General features: G+C 38.8%; 1 protein-coding gene across 1 annotated transcript in view; it reads right to left on the bottom strand.

The window, feature by feature from the left end:
* The window catches only part of SYN2 (synapsin II), a 185,428-nt gene that overhangs the window by 46,306 nt on the left and 113,406 nt on the right, over positions 1 to 25,716 (bottom strand). Inside the window, exons 2-3 of the mRNA XM_047781047.1 lie at positions 1,705 to 1,762; positions 360 to 451 (exon numbers count right to left, since the gene is read on the bottom strand). Coding sequence (XP_047637003.1) covers positions 360 to 451; positions 1,705 to 1,762 — 150 coding nt within the window. The remainder of the gene's footprint in view (positions 1 to 359; positions 452 to 1,704; positions 1,763 to 25,716) is intronic.

The following is a 25,716-nucleotide window of genomic DNA, read 5'->3' as shown; positions in this document are numbered from 1 at the left end:
TGCTACCAACTCACTGAGTGAATCTAAGCAAATTAATGTAAAATGGGAGGCTAAACTAGAGCAAATGTTTTCAAAAAAAATTTTAAGCCAACGGAATCCTGTTTTCCAGGAGAAATATATTTGGATATAAAAGCACAACTGCACTGGCTGAGGCGAGGCTGGAGTCCTGGAACACCTCTGACTGGAATCCAGGTCTCTACCACTCTTTGCCTTCTTCTACCACTTCTGTCCAGCACACATCATCAAGTTCTGTATGCTACACAGAGCAATGCTATCCAACTCCAAGACTTGACTATGAAACTACCTCTGCAAGCCAGAGATGGTAACTCTGGAGACCCTGAGGACAGAAAGGACCTTACCGGACAACCTTTGTGCCATTCCGGAGCACCTGCATATCCACAGCATAGGTCCCATCTGCATGGGCCACCAGGTTGAGCTCTGAAAATTCCGCCTGAAAAATAACAGGACAAGATTAAGAAGGCAGATTTCATGTCATATATTTTTTACTACCATAAAAAATAAAGATAACAGTAGGGGTTTATTCCTACTGACTCTGCCAGGTCCTTCACAGAACAGCAGCAGCATCCCTCCCACCAAACATTTATTTATAGTTTTCAAAGCATGTTCAAAACCTGATGTCATCTAGCTCTCAGAGCTACTCCGTGAGGCAGGAGGGACAGAGATAATTATTCCTATTTACTAAAGGAGCAGTTAAATGACTTTTCTGGACAAACCCAACTTATTGTTGGCAGAGACAAGAATAAAACTCAGGTCTTCTGACGCCCAGCTCAGCATCCATTGTGCTGCCTCTCTACGGAGCAGGAATGCAAACTGGGGCAAACATGCCCTTCATCAGTTTCAACATAAAAGCACCAAGTTTTAGTTTTAGGCAACTGGATTTTAGTTCTGCTCTGCCCCCAGCTAAATGCATAGGATATTAGGTAAGTCACTTGTTCTCACTAAGGCACACAGTTTCTCCCATCTCTAAAATGGGAATAATTTTTTATCAACCTTGCCTATCTAACAAGTTATTTTAAGAACTGAATGTAACGATGGATAGGAAAAGTACTTTGTAAATGACAGCACAGTGTGTAAGGAATGATGAGTAACTGTGATCATTACATAGAAAATACATGCATTGCTTAAAATGGACACTCCCCTCTCCACTCCAATAGACCTAATTTCTATTTATCATGAAGCAAAGGATAGAGAAAGATAAAAAATGAGCCTTTCAGGACTTAACTGCATTAAAAACAGAAGGTGTTCTTTTCTAAGTTCTCTCTGAAGTGTTGGTAGTTTCAGGCCCAGATGAGGCACTGCTAGAGGCCACACACCTGAATGGCAAATGTGCGTCTACCCAGGAAGACCATGCCACCAGCAATACAGAGGTGTGGCCATGCTTCAGGAAGACACTCCTCTCAAGTGTCCCTCTGCCTGAGAACCCTGCGCCCCCAAAGAACGCAAAGAGTCACACTGCTTGCCTCTCTACAGACACTAGAACCATGAAAAGAAGTCAGAGCAGCTGAAAGATGCAGCCCTCAGTCTCACAGACAGAATTACTGGAAAGGGTCGGGGAAGGAGATAGAGAGCCTGGAAGCTAGTGATGGACACTGTTCACTGCTTGGCAGAACTAGATGGCTCACTCTGGAATGTCCAGAGGGAACAAGGGTGATGCAGATGCAACCTGGGCTCCAGGCTGGTTACCTGTTCCACTTTGATGTCATAATCTCCAAGGACTTTTTTGCCCCGAAAGCACTTGGCCCTGGAAAAAGGAAAAAAAAAAAAAAGCATACAAATTAATTTTGTATAGGTGTTTGAGGTCAGAAAGCCACTCTCACCAAGAAGAGAACTACAGCAGACAGAACCTCAGAATGAGAGTCAAGAGATCAGGGTAAGGGTTAGAGTCTAACTAAGTCTGCTATCGGGTCACCATAAGAAAGCCTCAAGCAAACCACTACCTCCCCACTTTGCTCAACTTGCTCACCCATAAAAGAAACCAAAAGGCCTTTCACTCTCAGGTTTTGTGATTTTATGATAACATCCTGGGCCTTTCGGCTGCAAAAGAAGTCTAGAAGTAGGAATTTCCCTAATGTTAGTAAAGACTAGGTCAATTTTATACATCTCTACAGTTTCCTTATCTTTTTCACTCTGATCTTCTAGTTGGTTTCCACCCTTGGAATTTTAGTTTCTAAAGAAACTGTTATCATTTTACCACTTCATACTCATACTTCCAAAAAAGACTTGAGGCAACTAATAATTTAAAAAGCAAATATAACCAACAAAACAATTAAAGGACAATCAATGAATGAAGGAGAGTTAATTATACCAGAAAAAAAGAGGATGGGGAGCTGAGGAAAGCTACTATAATTGAACACAAAACCTATCCTGTATTTCTAGGCAGTCGAGAGAATGAGTCAAGCTGAGATATAGTTCCCATTTTGTCACAGATCTGGAGGAACCTCACATTATAGCTGCTGGTAAGTAGACTATATTTATGCTTATATTTATATCCATTGCTACTTTGACCTTCACTACCCTCCCTCCCATAGAATTCTCTTTCTTTCTTTTATTTGCTGCATCTGTGGCATATTGAAGTTTCTGGGCCAGGGACTGAATCCAAGGCACAGGTGTGACCTATGCTACTTGGCAATGCCAGATCCTTAACACTCTGCACTGAGCCAGGGATCGAACCTGTGCTGCCGCAGAGACAACTTGCATCTTTAACCTGCTCTGCCGCAGTGGAAACTCCCCCATAAGAGTTTATCTGTCTATTTAAGTTGATTCTCCATCTGTAAAAAGGGCCTTTCCACATGTACCTGTTAGCTATGTTGGGCTTGCTTTCCCAGAGGTTGAAATTTCAAATAGCATGTTTCTTTTTATCTTTTTTTCCCTTTTTAGGGCCGCACTCGAGGCATATGGAAGTTCCCAGGCTAGGGCTTTAATTGGAGCTGTAGCTGCTGGCCTACAACACAGCCACAACAATGTGGGAGCCAAGTTGTGTCTGTGACCTACACCACAGCTCACAGCAACATCAGATCCTTAACACGCTGAGCGAGGCCAGGGATCGAACCAGTGTCCTCATGGATACTAGTTGGGTTTGTTACTGCTGAGCCATGATGGGTCCTCAAACAGCATGTTTCACTGGAGGTTTTTAAAAGCCCTCCTCCAAAACAAAGGGATAAGCTAACATTTATTGGACATTATGTTTTAGGAATTATGTGCTAGTTGCTTTCAAAAGCATCTCATTTATCCTTAAAACAACTTATGAGATAGGGAGAAAAGTATTCATTTTTGAGATGAGGAAACTAAGAGGAAGAAAATGGCATATTCAAGGTCACCTGGCAAGTCAGCAACAGAGCCAATATTCACCCAAGTCTGAGTCCACTGCCATCGATGCTGCACAGCCCTGTCTCCCTCCACTCATCCATTCTCTCTGTCTTCATTCCCACCATTACAAAAACTGACTTGTCATGTATGCTGCATTGCATGTTTCTTTTCCCATTTTCCTTCTTCCCCTCAAAAGGGACTGGATGTGGTGAGCACTCGTTCCACTACACATACTTCCTACAAACTACCCGGGATGAGGCCAGGCTACTTCCTTTCCTCTCTCTGTCCTGGAACAGTCTGTTCTAGGAAATTGTCATTTGTCCTATCCAAAGTCCCTGGCTACCCTCAAATTGCTCCTCAGAGGCACTCAGCCATCCTGCAGTTGAATCACTGAGGTCCATCCCCCCACCTCTGCCCCAGTTCCTTACTAAGCTTCATCAGCTTGCTTCCAGGACCCTGTTCAATGTTCACGACTCAGCAAGCCCCTCAGGCAAGGGCACTGCAGTGTACCCCATCCTTTTTACTGTTGCATCGTATTATGAGTTTAAATAACAGTCTCTGCATGGCACTATCATGGCTCTGCAGATCTTCAGGACTCTGCAGGGCTCTGTCCACGACTATAAACAGAAGTACATGGAGGAAATGATCCGATGAGGTTCCGTCCTTACATTGGTGACTGTGTGTCTACCTTGTTACCAGCAATGCTTTCCTGATGCTTCCTCCCATCTTCCTGTCTCAAGATAGCTCTCCTTCTGTGAGGTAAGTCTCAAAGATATTAGCAATAACCTCTCATTCTATATAAAAATGCCTTGCATTTTTAAAGCACATTCCTTGCCTTACTTGCTCCTTATAATTCAGTGAAGCAGCCACAACACACAGTACTGTCCATCTGACCAATGGAGAAACAAACCCAGAGCAGCTAAAGAGTACACTCAAATCACAGAAAAGTTCATAGGAGTTAAGTTTAGAACTAAGAGTTTATATCTAGGTGCTTAGGTGCTGCCAAGTTTTTAAATTCACTCATTTAGTTTGTGGGTTTTAAACACTGATGTTGAAGTATATTTATAAATTCTGGCTGTGTTTTATCTGCCACTTCCTGCACCTGCTTGTTGACCAAGTTGGCTAATGATACTGTTTTCATGCCTTTTCCCACCCCCATCTCTCCAATGATCTTAATGCCTTTTCCTTAAGGTAATTTGTCCTGTTGGAAATCTTATTTTGTGTTTCCTAGCTCTGGGTTACTGGCCTCTCTTGACTGAGCCAAAATCTTATAAAAAAGGAGACGAGATGGCAGGTGATGGGGCACAGAGCCTTCTTTTGGAGAATGAGCACATTATCCCAGGTATTTTCATGAAAAACTGTGTAACTCACAAGCAAGTGACAGAATTATCTCCCAATTCTAAGAAAGCACTGTTAGGGGCTGTGTGCTAGAAGCCAGAGGGGTTCTGGATGCACAGTCTGGGTGGGTTTCCTGGCTGTACCTTTTTTTGGCTGTGTTGCAAGTGGCTCACATTTTTCAAAAAAAAAAAAAAAGTATGTCACATGGTTAAACCGATCTATATTCACAAGCACTTAAGAGGATAAAATGAAAAATAAGTTTCTCCTTTTCCATTCCTTGCTCATCACATATACTCCCTATTACCAGTTGTAAGTATATCCTTCCAGTGTGGGGAAAATGCGTGCATATATATATATATATCTGCATACATATATGCCTCAAACATACATATTGGCATCATACTATATAAGTTCTTTTTTTTTTTTTTTTGGTCTTTTTAGGGCCACATTCAAGGCATATGGAAGTTCGCAGGCTGGGGTAGAATTGGAGCTACAGATGCCGGCCTACACCACAGCCACAGCAACATGGGATCTGAGTCGTGTCTGCAACCTACACCACAGCTCATGGCAAAGCCAGATCCTTAACCCACTGAGAGAGGCCAGGGATCGAACCTGTGTCCTCATGGATATTATGGATATTAGTCAGGTTCGTGACCACTGAGCCATGACAGGAAGCTTCTCTCCTTTTTCAAACCTTAATTTTTTATTGCACTTAAAAACCTATCAGTCCTTTGGATAGTATCAACATTTTAACACATTAATTCTTCCAATCCATGAACATAGGATATCTTTCCATTTAATATTTTATTTTATAATAACTTTGTATAGAGAATAATCTATAAAAATATCAAATTACTATGTTGTATGCATGAAACTAATATAATACTCTAAGTCAGCTATCATTCAATTAAAAAAATACATCTTAGGAAGTTCCCTTGTGGTGCAGTGGGTTAAGAATTTGGCTGTAGCAGCTGTGGTACAGGCCACAATCCCTGACCTGGGAACTTCCACATCCCACAGGTACAGCCAAAAAAAAATTACATCTTAGTGATATGCTCTCAGCATATACTGACAGGCTTCTTTTTTTAAACAGTTGCATGAAATTCCATTTGAAGGTCATACAGTAATTTAACCAATATTTACTGGTGAGCATTTAGATTTCCAGTTTGGGGATTATTTTTGCTATTACAAACAGAGCTGCAATGGCTTACATTTAAGAATATATCCATAAGATAAATTATTTTTTCCAACTTTACTAAAGTATAATTGACAAATAAAATTATAATATTTAAAGTGTACACCATGATGATATATGTATATTTTGTGAAATAGCATAACCACAATCAGATTAATAAACATACCCATCGCCTCACATTAGTACCTTGTGTGTATGTATATGTTACTCTCTTAACAAATTTCAAGCATTCAATACAGTATTTTTTTTTTTTGTCCTTTTGCCTTTGCTAGGGTCATTCCTATGGCATATAGAGGTTCCCAGAGTCACAGCAACGTGGGATCCAAGCCACGTCTGCAACCTATACCATGCAACGCCAGATCCTTAACCCACTGAGCAAGGCCAGGGACCGAACCCACAACCTCATGGTTCCTAATCGGATTCGTTAACCACTGCGCCACGACAGGAACTCTTCAATACAGTATTATCAACTATAGATACCAAATTGTACATCAGAAGGATAAATAGTTTATTATTACAAAATTGCTGGTGCAAGGAAGAGACATAGCTTTTACTGATATTGGCACACTGCCCCCCATCCAAGAAAATGATTATATCATTTTCCAGTGTTTGAAAGCTTGAGAAAGTTACTTCACTTCCCTTGGTTACCCCCACCTCCCCATAGTCCCCTGCATAAGCTGGGCACAGAGAAGGTGCTTAGTAAGGACTTTGAGACTGCCAATCTTGTCAAATCAATCCAATTCACAGCTAAACAGATCCCAAGATGTACATCCTTGAAGCCCAGACTAAAAATATCTATGGTGCCTGTGTTGTCAATTTCCCCCTATTGTAACATTTTCTTAACAAGACTAGCAGCTGAGGATCTATGTGAGTTTAATGGCTTGCAGCTTCCTTGATCCACCAGGCAATGAACCATCTCCCCTTACTGCTAAAATGAGTAGAGGCTTCTGTATTTAACTCTTCTGACTCAAGGCACAGAATACCCACAGCAATTCCCATCCACCTGTCAACTAGGGCTCATGAAGCTGAGGAGACTTCATCAGAGATTTTTCTGCTAAGGTTGCCTCAAAACTTGGCCCATATTGGTAAGCACAGCTTAAACACTCCCTCTTCATGCTTCAGAAAAGGCAGAAAAGTCTAGAAATAGCCAGGGTAGCTGAGTTCAGGCCTAGTTTGACCACTTCTCAGCTACGTGACTTTGAGCAAGTAACAGCCTCTCTGAGCCTCAGTTTTCTCATATTAAAAATATGTCTAATAATGATTTTAATAATAATAGCAAACATTCATTACATACTAACCACTGTCCTAAGTATTTTATATATTTTATCTCATTTAATAATACTTGACTCTCAGGTTGTTGTGAAGACTTAATGAAGGCATATGAGAACAAATGATAGGAAAGTGTATTGGAAACTCTGAAATGTTACGCAAATATGAAGTACTATTGGCAAAATGCAATAAACATTTATACACCAGGTATTATCGTCGTTTTACTATTACCACAGCCAGCGTGGCTTCTTCCTCTTCTGAACATTCATCCCATTTTTTGTCTACTCATGATATTTGGCTCATAGCATCACCATCTGATACCACATTACAAACTCAGTTGTCTAAAAAAATCTGTGATACCCTTCCTCCACCCAAGCCTCAGACCAATGGATTATGTAACAATACTTCAGAGCAAGAACCACCCATATGAGAGTCCTGGATTTTCCAACATTTTGGATTTTAAATATTATGTCCTGTTGTCATATTATATGGTCTAAGGACTGTACAAATGTGATCATCAAATCTATAAATTTGCAACCCCTTCCTCAAACTGTGTACTTATTCACAATCAGGCTTTGCTTATTGACTGGAAATTTAGGAGTGATGGTTGTGGCTGAACACATGTAGAAAATCAGAAGAGGCTGCCCTCAGGACTGAGCCGTCTTCTTCCTTCTTGCATGTGCATGGCCCAGGGTGTCATGGTTTTTGTTTTTTTTTTCTCTTCTTCCCCACATGAAAATATGTTCTCAATCTATATCCAAACTAAAAGACCTATAAACAGCACAGAGTGTAGATCTTCCCTGGGTGCCTGAGGCTTGCACAAGAATCAGAACCTCAAGCTAGAAGATAAAAGCACCAACAGTGTTCCTAGTAAATACCTAGCACTAGTCTGGACATTTATCTCTAACAAGGTTCCCTAGTTTCTAGATATTATTGTCTATAACTCAGGTCCTATTCTTTCAGCCAAGCATCTGTAGGCATCAAGAAGTTAGAAAAGAAGCTAGAAATAGTAGAGGATTCCTATTTCCCACCCTGCACTCAAAGGGTAAAATCAGGCCTGCCAGTCTTGGGGAGAGTTTGTGAGGGCCTGGCGCCACCCCCTGGCAAGATGTGTGCTGCAGACAGGCTGTAGCCCCAGCTCGCTCACCCATGGAGCCGACTTCGCTGCACGGGTGATTCTCTCCAGGTGCTTATTTGCTGCTCTGACAAACCAAGCCTGAAAATTAACTATTGCTTCTAAAAAGTGTGTGTCCCCACACCCAAATCTAGATTGTTGGCTTTTTTGCCAACTGTAGAAAGAAAGGCTGTGATTTGTCAGTAAATTCAGCAATAATTTACTAAACACCCAGTGGAAGATGCTGGAAACATAAAAATACATTAGTAGTTGCCAAGCAGAGAAAACACGTCCAGAAAAGGATACCAATATGCTTATGGGTAATTTGCTAAGGTCCTTTTTAACTCGATATTTATAACTAGTATTCACACTCCTACCTCTCAATATTCTCCTTTAAAAAGTATTTAATGCCCACAACTAAAATAATAGCAACAAAATTTCATAGAGCTCAGAAAGATTTAAAGTGCAAACTAAGTTTCCTCTGCCTTCATGAATTTTACAAGTTAGCAGGGAGCAGAAACATAAATAAAAGCCCAGAACATAAGGCATAAGATGCATTAGGAGTGTGGACACTACACTGTAGGAACCCAAAAAAGGGAAATCTCTGCCTGGAGAAGTCCAGGAAGGCTCCAGAGACAGACCTGAGTCTTAAAGAATGAGGGGGACTTTGCCACAGAAGGAGAAAGCAGAATTGAAAGGCCAGTGCCAAGGCACAGAGGCTGCCTGAGCACTGAGCACTGCACAGCCCAGCTGCCTTGGGAGTAGGTCACACAGACTGAGAAGCCAGAGCTGAGGCAGCGGAGAAAGGGAAGGGACAGACTGTCAAAGAATAAGAAATGTCAAGCTGAGTAGGTGGGACATAATAGCCTCCAAAAGACCTTTTTTTAATCTTTTATTATGAAAAAAATATATCCTCAATAGTTTTCAACATTTTGCAAATCTTTTTCGTTTATCATTCTCACTGTTGTTGAGACTACTGGGTGTGCTAAAGAAAATCCCAAATATCATGTCATTTCTCTTGTAAAATTTTAAGTAATATCTCTAACTTACAATGGCTTAAAATTTTTTTTATTGTGGCCAAATATATAACAAAATTTGCCATTTAAACTATTTTCAAGTGTACAACTCAGTGGCATTCAGTACATTCACAATGTTGTGCAACCAGCAACACTATTTCCAAAACTTTTTCATTATCTAAAACAGAAACTATGTAACCATTAGGCAATAACTACCCATTCCTCCCTTCTCCTAGCCCCTGTAACTTCTAATTAACTTCTCTCTCTTTCTCCCTCTTTTTATTTTTATTTTTATTTTTTATTTTTTTTTGCGAAGCAATTAAGTGTTTATTTAAAGAGAGAAGAGTGAGAAGATAGGTGCGGGGAAAATACAGGCACAGACAGGCTGGGTCAGGGTCAGGGATGGAAAGGGAGAGAGAGACAGAGAGAAAGAATAAGAGAGGAAGAACGTAATTTACTTCTCTCTATGGATTTGCCTATCCTAGGGTGATGAGTCTTTAATAATTATTATTATTTGATAATTAATAATAATTTAAAGTATCTTTACTGAGTTGATAATCAAATTTTCCCAACTGTTTCCCAAAACATTGTCAAAGATTTTAGTTGGAAAGGTGACATAATCAGATGTGCCTACGATCTGAGAGACCACTTTGTCTGGGACATAGAAATGACTAGAGGGAGCCAACCAGGAATCAAGAGCATTTGGGAAGCTGGTGCTGTAACTAGACTAAAGGACTGCTGTTTACTAGTACATGGCAAACCAGTAGCTACTGCATAACACCCATCAGGCAACTCAATTGATCATTTGATTGGTTAGGCCTAGAAACTTTGAAGATAACTGGGAAATGATAGTGATATTAAAAATAGGCTTTAGGAGTTCCCATAGTGGCTCAGTGGTTAACGAATCTGACTAGCATCCATGAGGATGCAGGTTCATTCGATCCCTGGCCTTGCTCAGTGGGTTAAGGATCCAGCATTGCCCTGAGCTGTGGTGTAAGTGGCAGATGCGGCTCGGATCCCGCATTGCTGTGGCTATGGCGTAGGTCAGCAGCTACAGCTCTGATTCGACCCCTAGCCTGGGAACCTCCATATGCCTCGGGCATGGCCCTAAAATAAAAAAGAAAAAAAAATGGCTCTAATTAAGTGATACAAAGACATCCCCTACAGATGTTCTGGAACAAAGACAAAAATGAGACCTAATATAGGTAGGCCTTACATTGGTAAAAGGGTTCTTAACTCAAATCTAATTCATGAAGCATAAAACTTTCTTTAAGTACACGGAGAAATGTCTGTTATGGGTAACTGGTTTAGGAATAAGAATAGGAAGAAGTGACCACTTTTCTGGATAAAGCAACATGCTGGTCCTTGATGTTATTAATTCAGTGATTAAGTAGTTAAATCAAATTCGCTGTAACTAAATTATTTCTAAGATAAAAAGCAAGCTGCATGGTGTCTTAGTTAACATTCACATAAATGATCTGGAAGAGAATGCATGGGGAAACTGCCAAGTTTGCAGATGGCATTCAGCTTTTCCAGGGATTAAAATGCCAAGTTGATTAGGGATAAAGTGAAAGAAGATGTGGACGTGGGCAGAAAAGTGGCAGAGGAGTTTTAATGTGACTAAGTGTAAGAAAACATATTCAATAGGAAATGATTTTATCAGGGTATCATGAGTGTTCAACTACAATCCAGAAAAGAACATGAAATGACAGAAAATTGTTTCCTTAAGTCCTGTGAGATGTCACAGACAAAACACAAAAAGGTTAAGAGAGTGAAAGGCAAAAAAAAAAAAAAATGTTGGTTATCATCAGAAAGTTTATTGGAAATTCAACGTAAAGGGTTTCCTATACTCTGACCTCATCTCATACAAGACATAGTACTTTCATGTTTGTGATACAGCATACCTCAACACAAATGACATGATGAAAGTAGAAATGGCCCACAGAAAAACAGAACAAAATGAAAAGGCTCTGATTTTTAGCAAAGTCTGATAGAATGAGTCTTCTTCAGTCCGTAAAGGTAAAGATCCAAAGGGGATAGAAGGGTGTGAAGGAGGGAAAGAGAACTTGAGTGATTGTGTTTATTACACACATCATTCATCCTAGATAGCCAAATTAATCTTACAAAATTTTACACCTTACAGGAATGGCATTTCAATGTTACTGGTTTCATAGGAAAACGAGGCTCGTAAATTAAGTGACTTGCTTAAAAGTAGCAGTTAGTGGCAGAGCTAGTCAAATTATATTTCAGCAGGTTTTTGTTTTTGTTTTTGTCTTTTTGGGGCTGCACCCATGGCATGCGGAGGTTCCCAGGTAGGGGTCGAATTGGAGCTGTAGCTGCTGGCCTACACCACAGCCACAGCAAAGCCAGATCTGAGCCGCATCTGCAACCCACACAGCAGTTCACGGAAATGCTGGATCCCCAACCCACTGAGTGAGGCCAGGGATCAAACCCTCCTCCTCATGGATGCTAGTCAGATTCGTTAACCACTGAGTCACGATGGGAGCTCCCTTATTTCAGCACTTCTGATGATCAGCTTTAGAGACTGTATATTTCTTTAGATGGGGATTGTGCTCTACTCATTTTTGTATCCTCAGTGCCTGTCCTACTCTTTGGCAGATAGTAGATGCCCAGGAGATGTTTATGGAGCTATTGAAATGAATACAGCTAAACATCTGGAGGTTAATATCAGAAAGAGTAGCCATGCCCAATCTGATAGAGCCCTGGACTTGTAGATCTCTGAGGATACTTACTTAGTCTTTCTCTGGAGATTATAAAATTCTCTCAAGTTATCTGCAGAAGGACTTCAACAGACCTAGATGGCAGATGAGACCCCTTAAGAAAAACAGCAATCTAAAGTTCTGAAAATGACTAATTTCTGAGTAAACATGCCAGCTGTGATTTCAGCTGGGAACAGCAAATCACTTCTTCTGAGCAGATTTTCTGAAGATCTCTATTTCGGGGAATAATTAAGTGATGCAGTATCACAAGATAACAAGATTATCAAACACAAGGAAAAAAAAAAGAATCCTGTAACTCAGGAGAACACATGATGGGAAGATTAGATGCATTTGTCTGTAATTATAGTGGAGCTACAGAACAGAATGCTTTGGAGTCATGGGACAGATTCTCTTTCCATGACTGGCTTATAAAATTAAATCAGGCTGCTTTGATATTGGACTAAAGTAGGTCAGCATTAAAGTCTGCTTTGGAGAAATATCAAGCAAATATAATTTTCAAAAGATATGGATTTATTTTACACCAGAAAAATGGGGATCCTAGCACTGACAAATCTCCAGATTTAATTCCAGTGTAAGGTCATAAATCATACCCACAAACACCACCACCCTACCATAAAAGCTATTCGTCTCTAGATACACAGAAACATCCTCAATGACCGGGCCCTAACCTTCTATTCTAAACTTATCTCCCACCATTTCCCTCCTGCAAGACTGCTGCAGTCTGTGTGAATTAGAAAAAGGCATTTCTTCCTCCATGGGGACATTCCTGCACCAGGGTACTTGGCATGGCAGGTAGAATGTGGGGCTGCGTTTCACCCCTGCTCGTCTCCTCAGTCAAATGCCCCTGTGCAGTGAACAAGCTGCACAAGCACAAGCAGAAGCCTTGTCCTACTATCATTCAGACACTGAATTCAGACACTGAGTGGTACTACTATGTCAATCTGCCATTCAGACACTGTTTCTCAACCACCTCTTATCAAAATACTGCTTCTGTGTGTTGGTCCACTTAGAAATCACCCTTTTCTCACAAATATCCAATCTATGGAAACAACCTAAATGTCCAGTGGTGAACAAACAAATGGATAAAGAAAATATGACATATACATATGATGGACTATTATTCAGCCTTTAAAAAAAAAAAGGAAATTCTGCCACTTGCAACAACATGGTTGAACCTGGAAGACATTACGCTAAGAAAAATAAGGCAGACACAGAAAGACTAATACTGCATGATCTCATATGTGGAGTCTCATGTAGTCAAACTCAGAAGCAGAGAATAGAATGGTGGTTGTCAGCTGTGTGTGGGGGATGGGGCGGGGGGAGGGGGGGAATAAAGAAGTATTGGTCAAAAAATCCAAAGTTTCGGTTATGCAAGATGAATGAATTTTGGAGATCTGATATACAGCATGGTAATGATAGTTAACAATGCTGTATTGTAAACTTGAAATTTGCTAAGAGAAGAAGGAGGAAAAAGAGGAGAAGGAAAAGGAGAAGGAAAAGAAGAAAAAAGACATTCTTGCTGTGGCTCAGCAGGTTAAGAACCCAACATAGTATTTGTGAGGATGCAGGTTAAATCCCTGGCCTCCCTCAGTGGGTTAAGGATCTGGCATTGCTGTAGGCCCTAGCTGTAGCTGTGGTTTAGCTCTGATTTGACCCCTAGCCATAGGTGCAGCCATAAAAAGAAAAAGGAAAAAACAAACAAACAAACAAAAAATGAAGAGGAAAAAAATGGGGAGGAGGTAATCTCAAAGGCTTTGGATGTATTCATTAAGAATACCATATTGTTTTTCTTATGGCACTTGCTGGTATGGTGAATTATACTGATTGATATTCAAATGATACATGAAAGGTTAGTTCCTGGGATGAACTCCATTGGGTCATAATATATGGTCCTTTTCATGTATCATGGGGCCCAATTTGCTTAAATGCAGTTAAGAATTACTGCCACTTTGTTTACTGGGGATTTTGGTTTGTGGTTTTCTATTCTTGTGGTGTCTTTGTCTGGTTTGGTGTCAGAGTAATAATGCTGGCTTCATGGAATGAGTTGAAAAGTAAGAATTTTTGTGGAAATTGTACTATCTCTACCATAAACATTTGGGAGAGTTCATCTGTGAAGGAATAATAAGTTTTCTACTGTAGGTATAGGAATAAATCTTACTCTGTTATATCATATTATATCATATCATATACATTCTTTTAAATACCTAATTAGATTCTATTAGTTATTATGTTACAAAAGAATAAATGCATCTAGATTTTTAAGTGGACTGGGACAACAATCAAACTTTCCCCACCATGTTACATAGAAAGGAGTTATCCAAGCTAACTAATAAACTTTGCATTTTAATCAACTGCCTGTAGCAGTGGAAAAATCATGGGTTTTAGAGCCAGACTAACCTGGGTTTAAATTTCAGGTCATGAACTTACTACCTCAACTAGGGCTCTTTACTTCTCTGTATTTTCATCTATAGTACTTCTAAAGTTTGTTAGATTTAAATGACACTGCCTTTAATGTACTCCTCAAACATGCTAAACTCACCATCTCTTCTGGGCTTTTGCCCTTGCTGTTGGATACACCCTTACCCCAAACCTTTGCAGCACCTGCTCTTTCTCACCATTTGTCAGCTTAAACATTACTTCCTCGGTGATGTTTATTTTCTGACTACCTGAGCTAATGTGGTCCCCTTCTCTCCCAACATTCTCTTCATATAATCTTCATAGATTTCTTTATTTTAAAATTTCCTTGACTGTTTATTTTCATCCCCTCAACCAAAATGTAAGTTCTATAAGAGCAGAGACCTTGTCACTATGGTAACTGCTGTATCAAACCCATGTCCAGCTTTACTATAATGCCTGGTACATGTTAGATACCCATTAATGTTTATTGAAAGAATCAATGAGTATGTAAATTATCTAGCACAGCACTCATTCACACATTTTTAGATCATTTTCTTTCCCCTTTCTGTGTAAAAAAATCACTGGGTTAAACAATGTGCCTGTGTGAGTCCTTTGAAATGCAGAGTGTTTCAACAAAATGGATTCATTGTTTGAACACTGATCAGGCATTTATAAATGTAGACAGAAATATGGTCATTTACTCCAATGTGTGATTAGACCATCCATGATCTTAATGTTTTATTATAGGTACTAATCAACATACCAGTTGTCGAAGTGTTTATAGACTTTACTCTCATATGAGATGTTAATAACATAATATTCCCTCAGCCTTCTGAGAGGGAAAATTTTGCTTGAAGTTCTTTTATTTATGAGAAAACAAAGGTCCAGAGCGGGGAGTTCACATTCAAACACCTAGTTCAAGTTCATTCCACCATCATGCCCCCTTAGAGCAAGAAAGGCAATTCTTCAAAACTTGAGAAACAGTAGAATTCAACCAAGATCCATATATGATATTACAGGATGTGGAGACTAAGGACTTGATTTCCATTTAAAGTGTTTGTGAGATCAAGTATGATAAAGAATATAAACAGCTAAGCATTACAGAAGCATAAGAAATTTTTATTTTTTATCACTTTACTGATGCACCAATTCTGTCTGTGATACTCAATCACCAAGGCACAGTTCACACAGCACACTGCTGGAATGAAATAAGAAAAGATCTCCCCTTATTCTGCTCTCATTAGCAGAGGAGACTTGACCCTCTTTTCCCAGTCCGAGTGCAAACTGCCATGACTGGTATTATCAGCCTACTCACCACCATGGCTGGGCAGAAACGTCCTTACACCTTAAGGCAATAACACTTTGGATTTCCAAATCCAAACCCAGGTGGCACATTCCATTCTACAATTTTTTAACTGGCATCAATTCAGGGGGGAGATATTATTCACCAGAATAGGCGCTAACAACTGAATTTTGGCAGGCTAGGAGAAGATCTGGCACTGTCCTGGGAGAGACATGCCACAGGCTCCCAGATACACTCAAGTTTAGCAACATGGAACCATGCATGTTCCGGATGGAGAAATGGACCTCAGATACTCTCATTTTTACAAGTGGAAAAAAAAAAAAAAAAAAAACCCTGAGGCTTAAAGGATAAAAGTGGCCCAAGGTCATGAAGTGGGAACTCTGTGGGAACCCTGATCTTGTCTCAACAGTGCTCTTTTTGTTACACCAAGTTTAGTTCAGAGTGGATCTGCATAGAAGCTCATGCCTTAGTATAGAAGCACAAAAATAGATGGTACTGTGCTGGCCCTTTTCTCCTCAATTAATTTTTCCATCCTCTCAGCCACCTCTAATGAGCCGCTGAGAATCCATGATCTTCACCTTCAATGAGCCCAAAAAGTAGTTTTAAAAACCAACCCAAACTGATTTGCCTGAAAACACTTTTAATTTTATCCTTGGAGTTCGGATTCAGTCCTTTGAAAAAGACTTTATTATACAGTATTGTTATAGCAAAATATATTTTATAAACCTTTAAAAATATTCTCATTACTTCCTCATTGAACAAAGATTCATTAGATTAGTTATCTACTGTTTTCATAGCAGTATGCAAAGCACTGGATAGAGGGTAGGAGAAGGAAAGACTTACAGACCTCACCTAGCTCTGGCACAACAAATACAAATAAATTAGTCTTAACAGAAGCACGGAGGATTATTTATCCCAGAGTCTAAGCACCAAGTTATAGCAACTACAGTAAAATTGGTAATAGCTTATATTTATTAAGTACTTAGTAAGCACTAGTTTCTATGCTGATTTTATACACCTTATTCAGTTAATCCTCATATCAATCATATAAACCAGTTAGGATTATCTCCTGATCTTATAGATAACTAAGGCACAGAGAGACTGATTAACTTGTCAAGACTAATTAACTTGTAACTAAGTTCAATTAACTGATTAACTAGTTCACTACTGAGTGGTGGATTCAGAATTTGAGACCATGCAAATAGATTTCAGACCAGATCTTTTTAATTTCTTCACACTACTAATGAAATATGGAATTATTTAAAAAATTTTAAAAGAGAATTCATATTTTAAAATCTTACAATTTATATGTGAGAAAAAAGAATGTATACATGTATGTGTAACTGGGTCACCATGCTGTACAGTAGAAAATTGACAGAACACTGTAAACCAGCTATAATGGAAAAAAATAAAAATCATTATATAAAAATAAAATAAATAAAAATTAGCTTTGGTCAATAAAAATAAAGAAAGAAAAATAAAATCTTACAATTAGCTAGTAATCTAAAATATTCACTTTATGCATGCTTTTCTATTTTATTTTTAAGGTAAAATTTTGTAATATAGAACAATTGAGCACAATAATTTCTATTACTATTTTTAAATGGCTTCCTAGGAAGTATGATTTTTGTAATAAAAATATAGTTTTTGTTTGTTTGTTTTTTTGTCTTTTTGCGATTTCTTGGGCCGCTCTCGCAGCATATGGAGGTTCCCAGGCTAGGGTTGAAACGGAGCTGTAGCTGCCAGCCTATGCCAGAACCACAGCAACTCGGGATCCAAGCCGCGTCTGCGACCTACACCACAGCTCATGGCAACGCCGGATCCTTAACCCACTGAGCAAGGGCAGGGATCAAACCCGCAACCTCATGGTTCCTTGTCGGATTCGTTAACCACTGTGCCACGACGGGAACTCCAAAATATAGTTTTTATTTACACAAGAGAGTAAAGACAACCAACACCTTTAAGTAACTCTCCAACTCTTGAAATTAAAATTTTCAGTTTCTTTTTAGTTAAGACATATATACTTTAAAAATTCTTTTGGAGTTCCCATTGTGGCAGAGCAGAAATGAATCCAACCAGTATTCATGAGAATTCAGGTTTGATCCTTGCCTCTCAGTGGGTTGGGGATCCCACGCTGCCATGAGCTGTGCTGTAGGTCTCAGACACAGCTCAAATCTGGCATTGCTGGGGCTGTGACATAGGCTGAAAGCTGTAGCTCTGATTCGACCCCGAGCCTGGGAATTTCCATGTGCCACAGGTGCAGCCTTAAAAAGCAAAAAATAAAAATATAAGTTCTTTTCTTTTATCACACCATACACGGTAAAGATCTCTTTACAATTCCCTGCATTCAATGTGGATTTGTTGTTTGATGAATAGAGATTCAGTTTTGCAAGACAAAAAGAGTTCTGGAGGTTGGATGTACAACAATGTGAATGTACTAACACTACTAAACTGTACTTTAAAAATGGTTAAGGTGATAAATTTTATATTATTTTTATATTATTTACCACAATTAAAAATAAAAATGTCTTACGCTCTTTCAAAGTTAGAATACTCAAACTTCAAAGATATTGTTAATTTAAAACAGATAAGGTCCCACACATTCTACATATATGATTTTCTGTGTTATTGGACGAAGAAAGGAGTGACAAATTTTGATTATAGGGTGAATGAGAGAAATTTTGTGTAGCTTAGGAAGTCATCTGAACTGCCTGTTCTTCATATGTAAGTGAGAAAATTTAACCATAGGGTTTCTTTCTTCTTTTTAATTGAAGTATTGTTGATCTATGTTATAACGGTTTCAGGTGTACATCACAGTGATTAAGTATTTTTATAGATTACACTCTTTTTAAAGTGATTATAAATATTGGTTATATTCCCTGTGCTGTATATTACACTTTTGTATCTTATTTATTTTATACCTAGTAGCTTATATCTCTTAACCCCCTTTCCCCTCTCTTGACCTTTCCTTAACCACATGGTCGCTAAAGACATTTTTTAGGCTCTGACAGTATGGGAGTTAAATATAGTAGGATTTCAATATGTGATGTGGAAAGGGCACTTTAAGCATTAAAGTGGCTTAAACAAAAGTACTGCAGCATGAAAATGTAATCAAAGCCCTGCTAAGTGGTGGTGCAGTTATGGTATAATATAGGATATGCATATGGCAGAGGGGCAATGAGGATAAGGTGGAAAGGTAGGATGGAGCCAGTTCCTTGCTTCCTGGTTTGCCAATATCCAGAAGACAGGCCTCTGAAGACCTATGATGCTAGTAATTTGGAATCTTGGGAATGATAACATAGAAACCTTGACAAGTACTCTCTAGAAGAGACATTTCTACTTGAATGTTGTTTATTTTCCAGGTTCTAGATATTGTGCTTTGGGGATTTCTCTAAGATAAAACTAAAATCCTGAGACCAAAAGTACCTTTCCTGTGTCAACAATTTCGATATGTGTCTAGGTTCACTTGAATGACTTAAAGACTTTATGTATTGTCTGTCTATCATTCATGTGTAGCAAACTTAGAACTAGGTCATTAAATCTCATCTCCTGGAGTTCCCATTACGGCTCAGTGGAAACAAACACAACTAGTATACATGAAGACATGATTTGATCCCTGGCCCTGCTCAGTGGTTTAAGGATCTGGTTGTGGCACAGGCTGGCAGCAGCAGCTCCTATTTGACCCTAGCCCAGGAACTTCCATATCCTGCACCTGCAGCCCTAAGATAAAATAAAGAAGGTTTGATCCTTGGCCTCGCTTAGTGGGTTAAGGATCCAGCTTTGCCGTGGTCTGTGGTGCAGGTTGCAGATGCAGCTTGGATCCCGCATTGCTGTGGCTGTGGTGTAGGCCAGCAGCTGCAGCTCCAATTAGACCCCTAGCCTGGAACCTCCATATGACACGGGTACGGCCCTAAAAAGCAAATAAAATAAAATAAAATAAAATAAAATAAAATAAAATAAAATAAAATAAAATAAAATAAAAATCCCATCTCCCACCCCAATGCAAGAACCTATATACTACAATGTACGTAACAAAGAGTCATAAAGTTTTTTCAGGTTTTGTTTCGTTTTTTTCATTTTCAGTCAGCTGATTTTTAAAGTAGGCCATCTTGTAGTCTGTTGTTTGGTTTTGGCTCTGCTGATATAAAGGCTCTTCTGTGAAATGCTTCACTTATGTTATCAGGGCATGATGACTAGAACTTAATGAAATTCTTTTGGATGTGTAAGATCAAACCTAAGTAAAGCAGCAAGTATTGAAAACTGGACTAATCTGAGATTTTATTCAGTGTCACTTTCTCTTGGCAAACTACCACTTAGGGAAAACATGACCTGAGAGAAAAATAAGTCTTTTATTTCTTTAAAGTTATGAATTTTAATCAAATGCAGCAGTATCTGTCTAAATTTCTGCCATCACTTTATATCATGGCTTGCTGTGAAAAAAGAAAAAAAACTTAGCTAGTTAGAATCTTTAAGCAATTATACACATTTCTCTAAATTTATTATTTGTCTAAATGAAGAAAGATTTCAAATATACAGGAATATTTAAAGAATGATGTAATCTAATGCCTGTTAGTCTACCACCCAGCTCAAATCAGCATTTTTCTATATTTTTTCAATTTAAAAAAAAAATGCAACATTAGTATACACCATTGAAATGTCTTACACATTCCTTCCCAATCCCACACCTCTACCTCTACTCCCCAGGGATAACTATTCTGAATTAATGTGTATTATTTCCATAAATGTATTTATTTAGTTTTACTACGTGTATGTATACATAATCTATATACAGACTCTTTTGCTTGCTTGGGACTTTATATAAATGATGTTATTCTATTTCTGCCTTTTTCCAGCAAGTGTTATAATTTTGACATGTATTTATTGTAATACATAAAACCCTGCTCATTTATTTTCATTGAGTATTATCGCAGTTTGTATTTTCCCCCAAAAAATAGACACTTAGGTTATTCTGAATTATTACAAATTACGCAGAGTTGATCTTTGTGTATGGAGTCCTTTGTACAAGTCTTCTTCCTTTAACTGCCAGTAATTACATGTTTTATTTCTATCCTTTGTGTAGTTAGCCTTAACTTTTTAAAAACATGCCTATTTTAATTATCAAATATAAATTTAATTGGGAGCTCTACTGTCCTCCCTAGTTTTAGTATGTTTTAAGACTTATCACTCCTTTTTTCTCTTTACTCCCTTATCATGTCACATATTATTGCCCAATATCTTAATTTCACCTTGTTTGTATACTCCTTAGTCATTATTTTTGTTATACAGTACAGTCAAGTTTTTTCTGTTTTTGTTTTATATTTACTCACATGTTTACCAATTTATCTAGGCCCTATTGCCTTTTTCATGTCCCTACTTCCCTTTTTTTTTTTTTTTTTTTGATCTTTTTAGGGCCATACCTACAGCATATGGAAGTTCCCAGGCCAGGGGTCGAATTGGAGCTACAGATGTCAGCCTACACCACAGCCACAGCAACTCAAGATCTGAGCTGCGTCTGCAAGGCTGGATCCTTAGCCCACTGAGCAAGGCCAGGGATTGAACCTGCATCCTCATGGATACTAGTCGGATTTGTTTCTGCTGCACCACAATGGGAACTCCCATTACTTCCTTTTAAATTCAATTTCCTGCTTCCTGAAGAATACCCATTTATAGTAGTCCTTTCAGAAATGATCTCTAAGATGCAAATTTAATCTTTAATTTAGACAGTCTTTATCTTCTAAAATTGTTTCTAGTTTACCTTCACTCGAATGAATGTTTAACTAGGTGGAAAATTCTAGATTGGTAGGATTTTTTTCTCTCAGCTTTTGTTTGTTTGTTTTCTTTGTCCATGGCATGCAGAAATGCAAAAGTTCCCAGGCAGGGATTAAACCCATACCACAGCAGTGACCCAAGCCACAGCAGTGACAATGCTGGATCCTTTAAGTGCTAGGCCACCAGGGAACTCCTCTCTCAGCTTCTGAGGGCATTATTTCTTTGTTCATTTTGCTACTGTTCTCAGTTTAATTGTGGTTTCTTATAAGATATCTCTTATTTTGGATGTTCTTAATAGTTATTTTTTGTCTTTGTTGCTATATAGTTTCAATACAGTATGTCTAGAAGTGCCTTTATTTTAATTTATCCCTTGGAACTCAATGTGCTTCCTAATTGAGTTCCTTCATCAAATCAAATTTTCGACCATTACCTCCAAATATTGTCTCTTTTCCATCTTTCTGTTCTCTCCTACTAGAGCTATTATCATTGTTATTATTATTATTATTATTTTGCTTTTTAGGGCACACTTGTGGCATATGGGAGCTCCCAGGCTAGGAGTGGAATTGGAGCTACAGCTGCCAGCCTACACTACAGCCATAGCAATGTGGGATCCGAGTCATGTCTGTGACCTATATCACAGCTCACAGCAATGCTGGATCCTTAACCCAATGAGCAAGGCCAGGTATCAAAGCCACATCCTCATGGAAACTAGTTGTGTTCATCTCCACTGTACCACAATAGGAACTCCCTAGAACTATTATTAAACATGTATTGAAATTTCTCGTTCTATCCTCCATGTCTCTTACTTTGCTTTCATATTTTTCTTCCCTTTGTCTCTTTGACAGGCTTCATGGGTAGTTTCTGCTTTATCTTCCAGTTCACCAATTTTCTCTTCAGCAGTGTCCAACCTCCCATTTAAACAGTCCCTTATGTTCTTTTTTACATTTCAGTGACTGTTTTTTTTTAATTTCTGAAAATTCTATGTCATATCTGCCTTATATTATTCATGGTATGTTGTTCTAACCTCATATTTTAAATTATTTGTTCTTAATCATTTAAATATGTTAATTTTATAGATTTCAAATATAATATTATAGTTTTAGATCTTTTATCATCACCTTTTTTTTTTTTGTCTTTTTGCCATTTCTTGGCCCGCTCCCGCGGCATATGGAGGTTCCCAAGCTAGGGGTCTAATTGGAGCTGTAGCCACCGGCCTACGCCACAGCCACAGAAATGTAGGCTCCAAGCCACGTCTTCAACCTACACCACAGCTCACAGGAATGCCGGATCCTTAACCCACTGAGCAAGGCTAGGGATTGAACCCACAACCTCATGGTTCCTAGTCAGATTCTTTAACCACTGAGCCATGACGGGAACTCCTAAAGGGATTTTTTTTTTTTTTGTCTAGATCTTTTATCATCTTAAGAGGGTTTAAGCTTTCTTCTGCTAGGCATCCCAGGACATCAATGGCTGGATATACTTTTATGTTAATTAATCAACTTGCAGGATCTCAGACCACTCAGGGGGTAGAGATCTAAATTCTGAAACCAACTGAAGATAGACCTATCATTCTGAATTCACAGAGACATTTTTTCTTTCAAGAGATTAAGCTGAGAAAGACAAACTTCTTGTATCCATGTATTAGTGAATTTTTTTTTTAACCACCATAGGTCCCAGTCTCACTGTGGGTTTCCACTTTAATACCTGTCTTGTGAAGACTCAAGTCTTCACTGTCTGTTCCTCCACAAATATTTAAATTCAAGTCCCAAGGTCATGAAGACAGATATTTCAAAAGGCCTGAAATACAGCATCATCTTATAGACTTACTACTTAGTCTGTCTTCATTTTCAGCCTCAAGAGAGTCCCGTACTTTCTTGTAAGTTCAGTTATGTATTGGCATTTTTTTTTTTTTTAATTCAGGGCTGTTAGGAGTTTAGTGGCAGAAGAAGAACTCGGGTTACTGAGTTCAAACTACTGCTGGAAATGAAAGTAAGATTGTTCTCTTTTTCTGAGCTTCAGACAAGAAGCTCAAAAATATACTTCAATTCAGCAAACATTAGTCACTTACTCTGATGATTAGATTTTTATGTGTCAACTTGGCTAGGCTATGGTGCCCTGCTGTTTAGCTGAACACTAGTTTATATGTTGCTATGAAGGTATTTAGTAGATGTGATTACTATCCACAATCTATTGACTTTAAGCAAAGGCAATTATACTTGATAATGTGTGTGGGCCTCCTCCAATCAATTAAAGACCTTAACAGCAAAAACAGGTTTCCCAGAGAAGAAGAAATTCTGCCTCAAGACTAACATAAAAATCCTTCCTCAGTTTCTGGCCTTCTGGCCTGCCCTGCAGATTTCAAAATGAAGTCTGCAACATCAACTCTTGCTTGAATTCCCAGTCTGTAGCTTGCCCTATAGATTTTCCCTTGCCAGTCTCCACAATCATAGAAATCAATTCCTTAAAATACATCTATATATCTATATATCGCCTATTGGTTCTGTTTATCTAGAGAAACCTAACTGATATACTTACTAGGAATAAGGCCTTGTGAGGGACAAAAAGATAAGTAAGACTCAATCCCTTTCCTTGCCCTCACAGAATATATAGTTTAGTGATAGATAAACAGATACCAAAAAAAGGATAGCTTAACTCACACCATTATAATAGCATAAAAAGTTATTTACTTATCTATTCCATGGATATTCACTAAGCATCTACTGTTAGTGAGATGTTGCTAGCTGCCAGAAATAGAAAATATAAGGCATAGCTCTCTCCTTTGGAACAATATCTAGTATGAGAACCAGGTACATATATATAAAATACAGAATGAAAGGACAAAGACAGAGATAGGTATATTCTATTATGTAAGTAGCCTGACTAACTTGGAGGGGTCAGGGAAGCCATCCTGAAAGAAGTGATACTTGAACTTATTCTAAATTTAAATTGAACTTAGCTAGGCAAAAGTAAAATAAAAATTAAGGCAGGGATTCTAGGCAAAAAACAAAACAAAAGAGAACAAAAACAGCATTAACAAAGGTATGGAAGTGAGAAACAACATGGTGCAAATTTTCTGTACGTAAAATATGTGGCAGGGAGTGATGGGAGATGGGACTAAGAAGTTATACTACTACAATAGAGGGAGACTACATAATGCTGCAAGTTTAAAAAGGCTTCTTGAAGAAGGTGGCATTTAAGCTTGCTCAAGGGAAATGAGTAATATTAGCAATATTTTAATATGTGAAGATGAGGACGGAGGGAGAAAACATAGGACGCATGAAAGGGACACTGGGAAATAAGAATACAGAGGTAGATTATGGCCAGACTACAGAGAGCTTTGAATGAATGATGACTTCCAGAGTAGAGGCTTAGATGTATTCCCTCAGGTAGTGGCTAGAGGCCTGTGAAAAACAGAAGCTAATCAGGAAATTGCGGTTATAAACACCTACCACCTCCAAAAGCTTGGAAGGCCACGAAAGACACACCTGGCCATGGCATTCAGCTGCCTCTGAAAGGCACAGCCAGACTAGCCAAGGGACAGGAAACATCTGTGCCACCACGACCTGCCTGAATCCGCTCTCTCCCCTATCCTTCTTGGCACTATAAAAATTGGGAACAGAACAAAGGCCAAGACAAGCCCTGGCCTGGGTTCTAGAGAAAAACAATAACAAGAGGGGGGCCAACCTGATTTACTAGCTGGGAAGAAGAGGTGGACCCTGTCAGGTCTCATCAAGGAGAATAAAATAAAAGAGTCATTGTTACTGTTTCTCTCCTTGTGAAATAAGGCTCTAAACAGTAAATTGTGGTTGAAAGAGCACTGACCTGGAAAGGAAACCTGAATTCTAGTCCAGATCCTATCGCTATCTTGCTGTGTGGATGAGATAAGTTGTTTCACTTCTCTTGAGCTCTGTTTCCCCAGTTGTACTGTGAGGGAGTCGAACTAGACTAGTGGTTTACAAATCATGTTCTGTGGAGCCCCAGACTATCTCTGGGAACCCCTACCCCTATTTCAACTAAAGCAGCTCCATTTTCAGCAGTTTTATATACTGAGTTCTGTCTGTTTGAAAAAAAATTCAACTACTTACAAAAATATAAAGACCCTTGGATTGAATCTTTAAGACCCTTTCTAACTTCACAGGTTTATGAATTTGTGGTTTCATGATAAGTTGCTGTTAAGGTCAATTGGGGCTGAGATTGCATAAGAAACTCTTGGTGAAGGGAAGGTCCAAAGAGAGGGCACAATCGCA

The sequence above is a fragment of the Phacochoerus africanus genome, chromosome 1 (assembly GCF_016906955.1).
Source record: "Phacochoerus africanus isolate WHEZ1 chromosome 1, ROS_Pafr_v1, whole genome shotgun sequence".
NCBI classification, from domain to species: Eukaryota; Metazoa; Chordata; class Mammalia; order Artiodactyla; family Suidae; genus Phacochoerus; species Phacochoerus africanus.
This window is presented reverse-complemented; position numbering and strand designations above follow the sequence as displayed.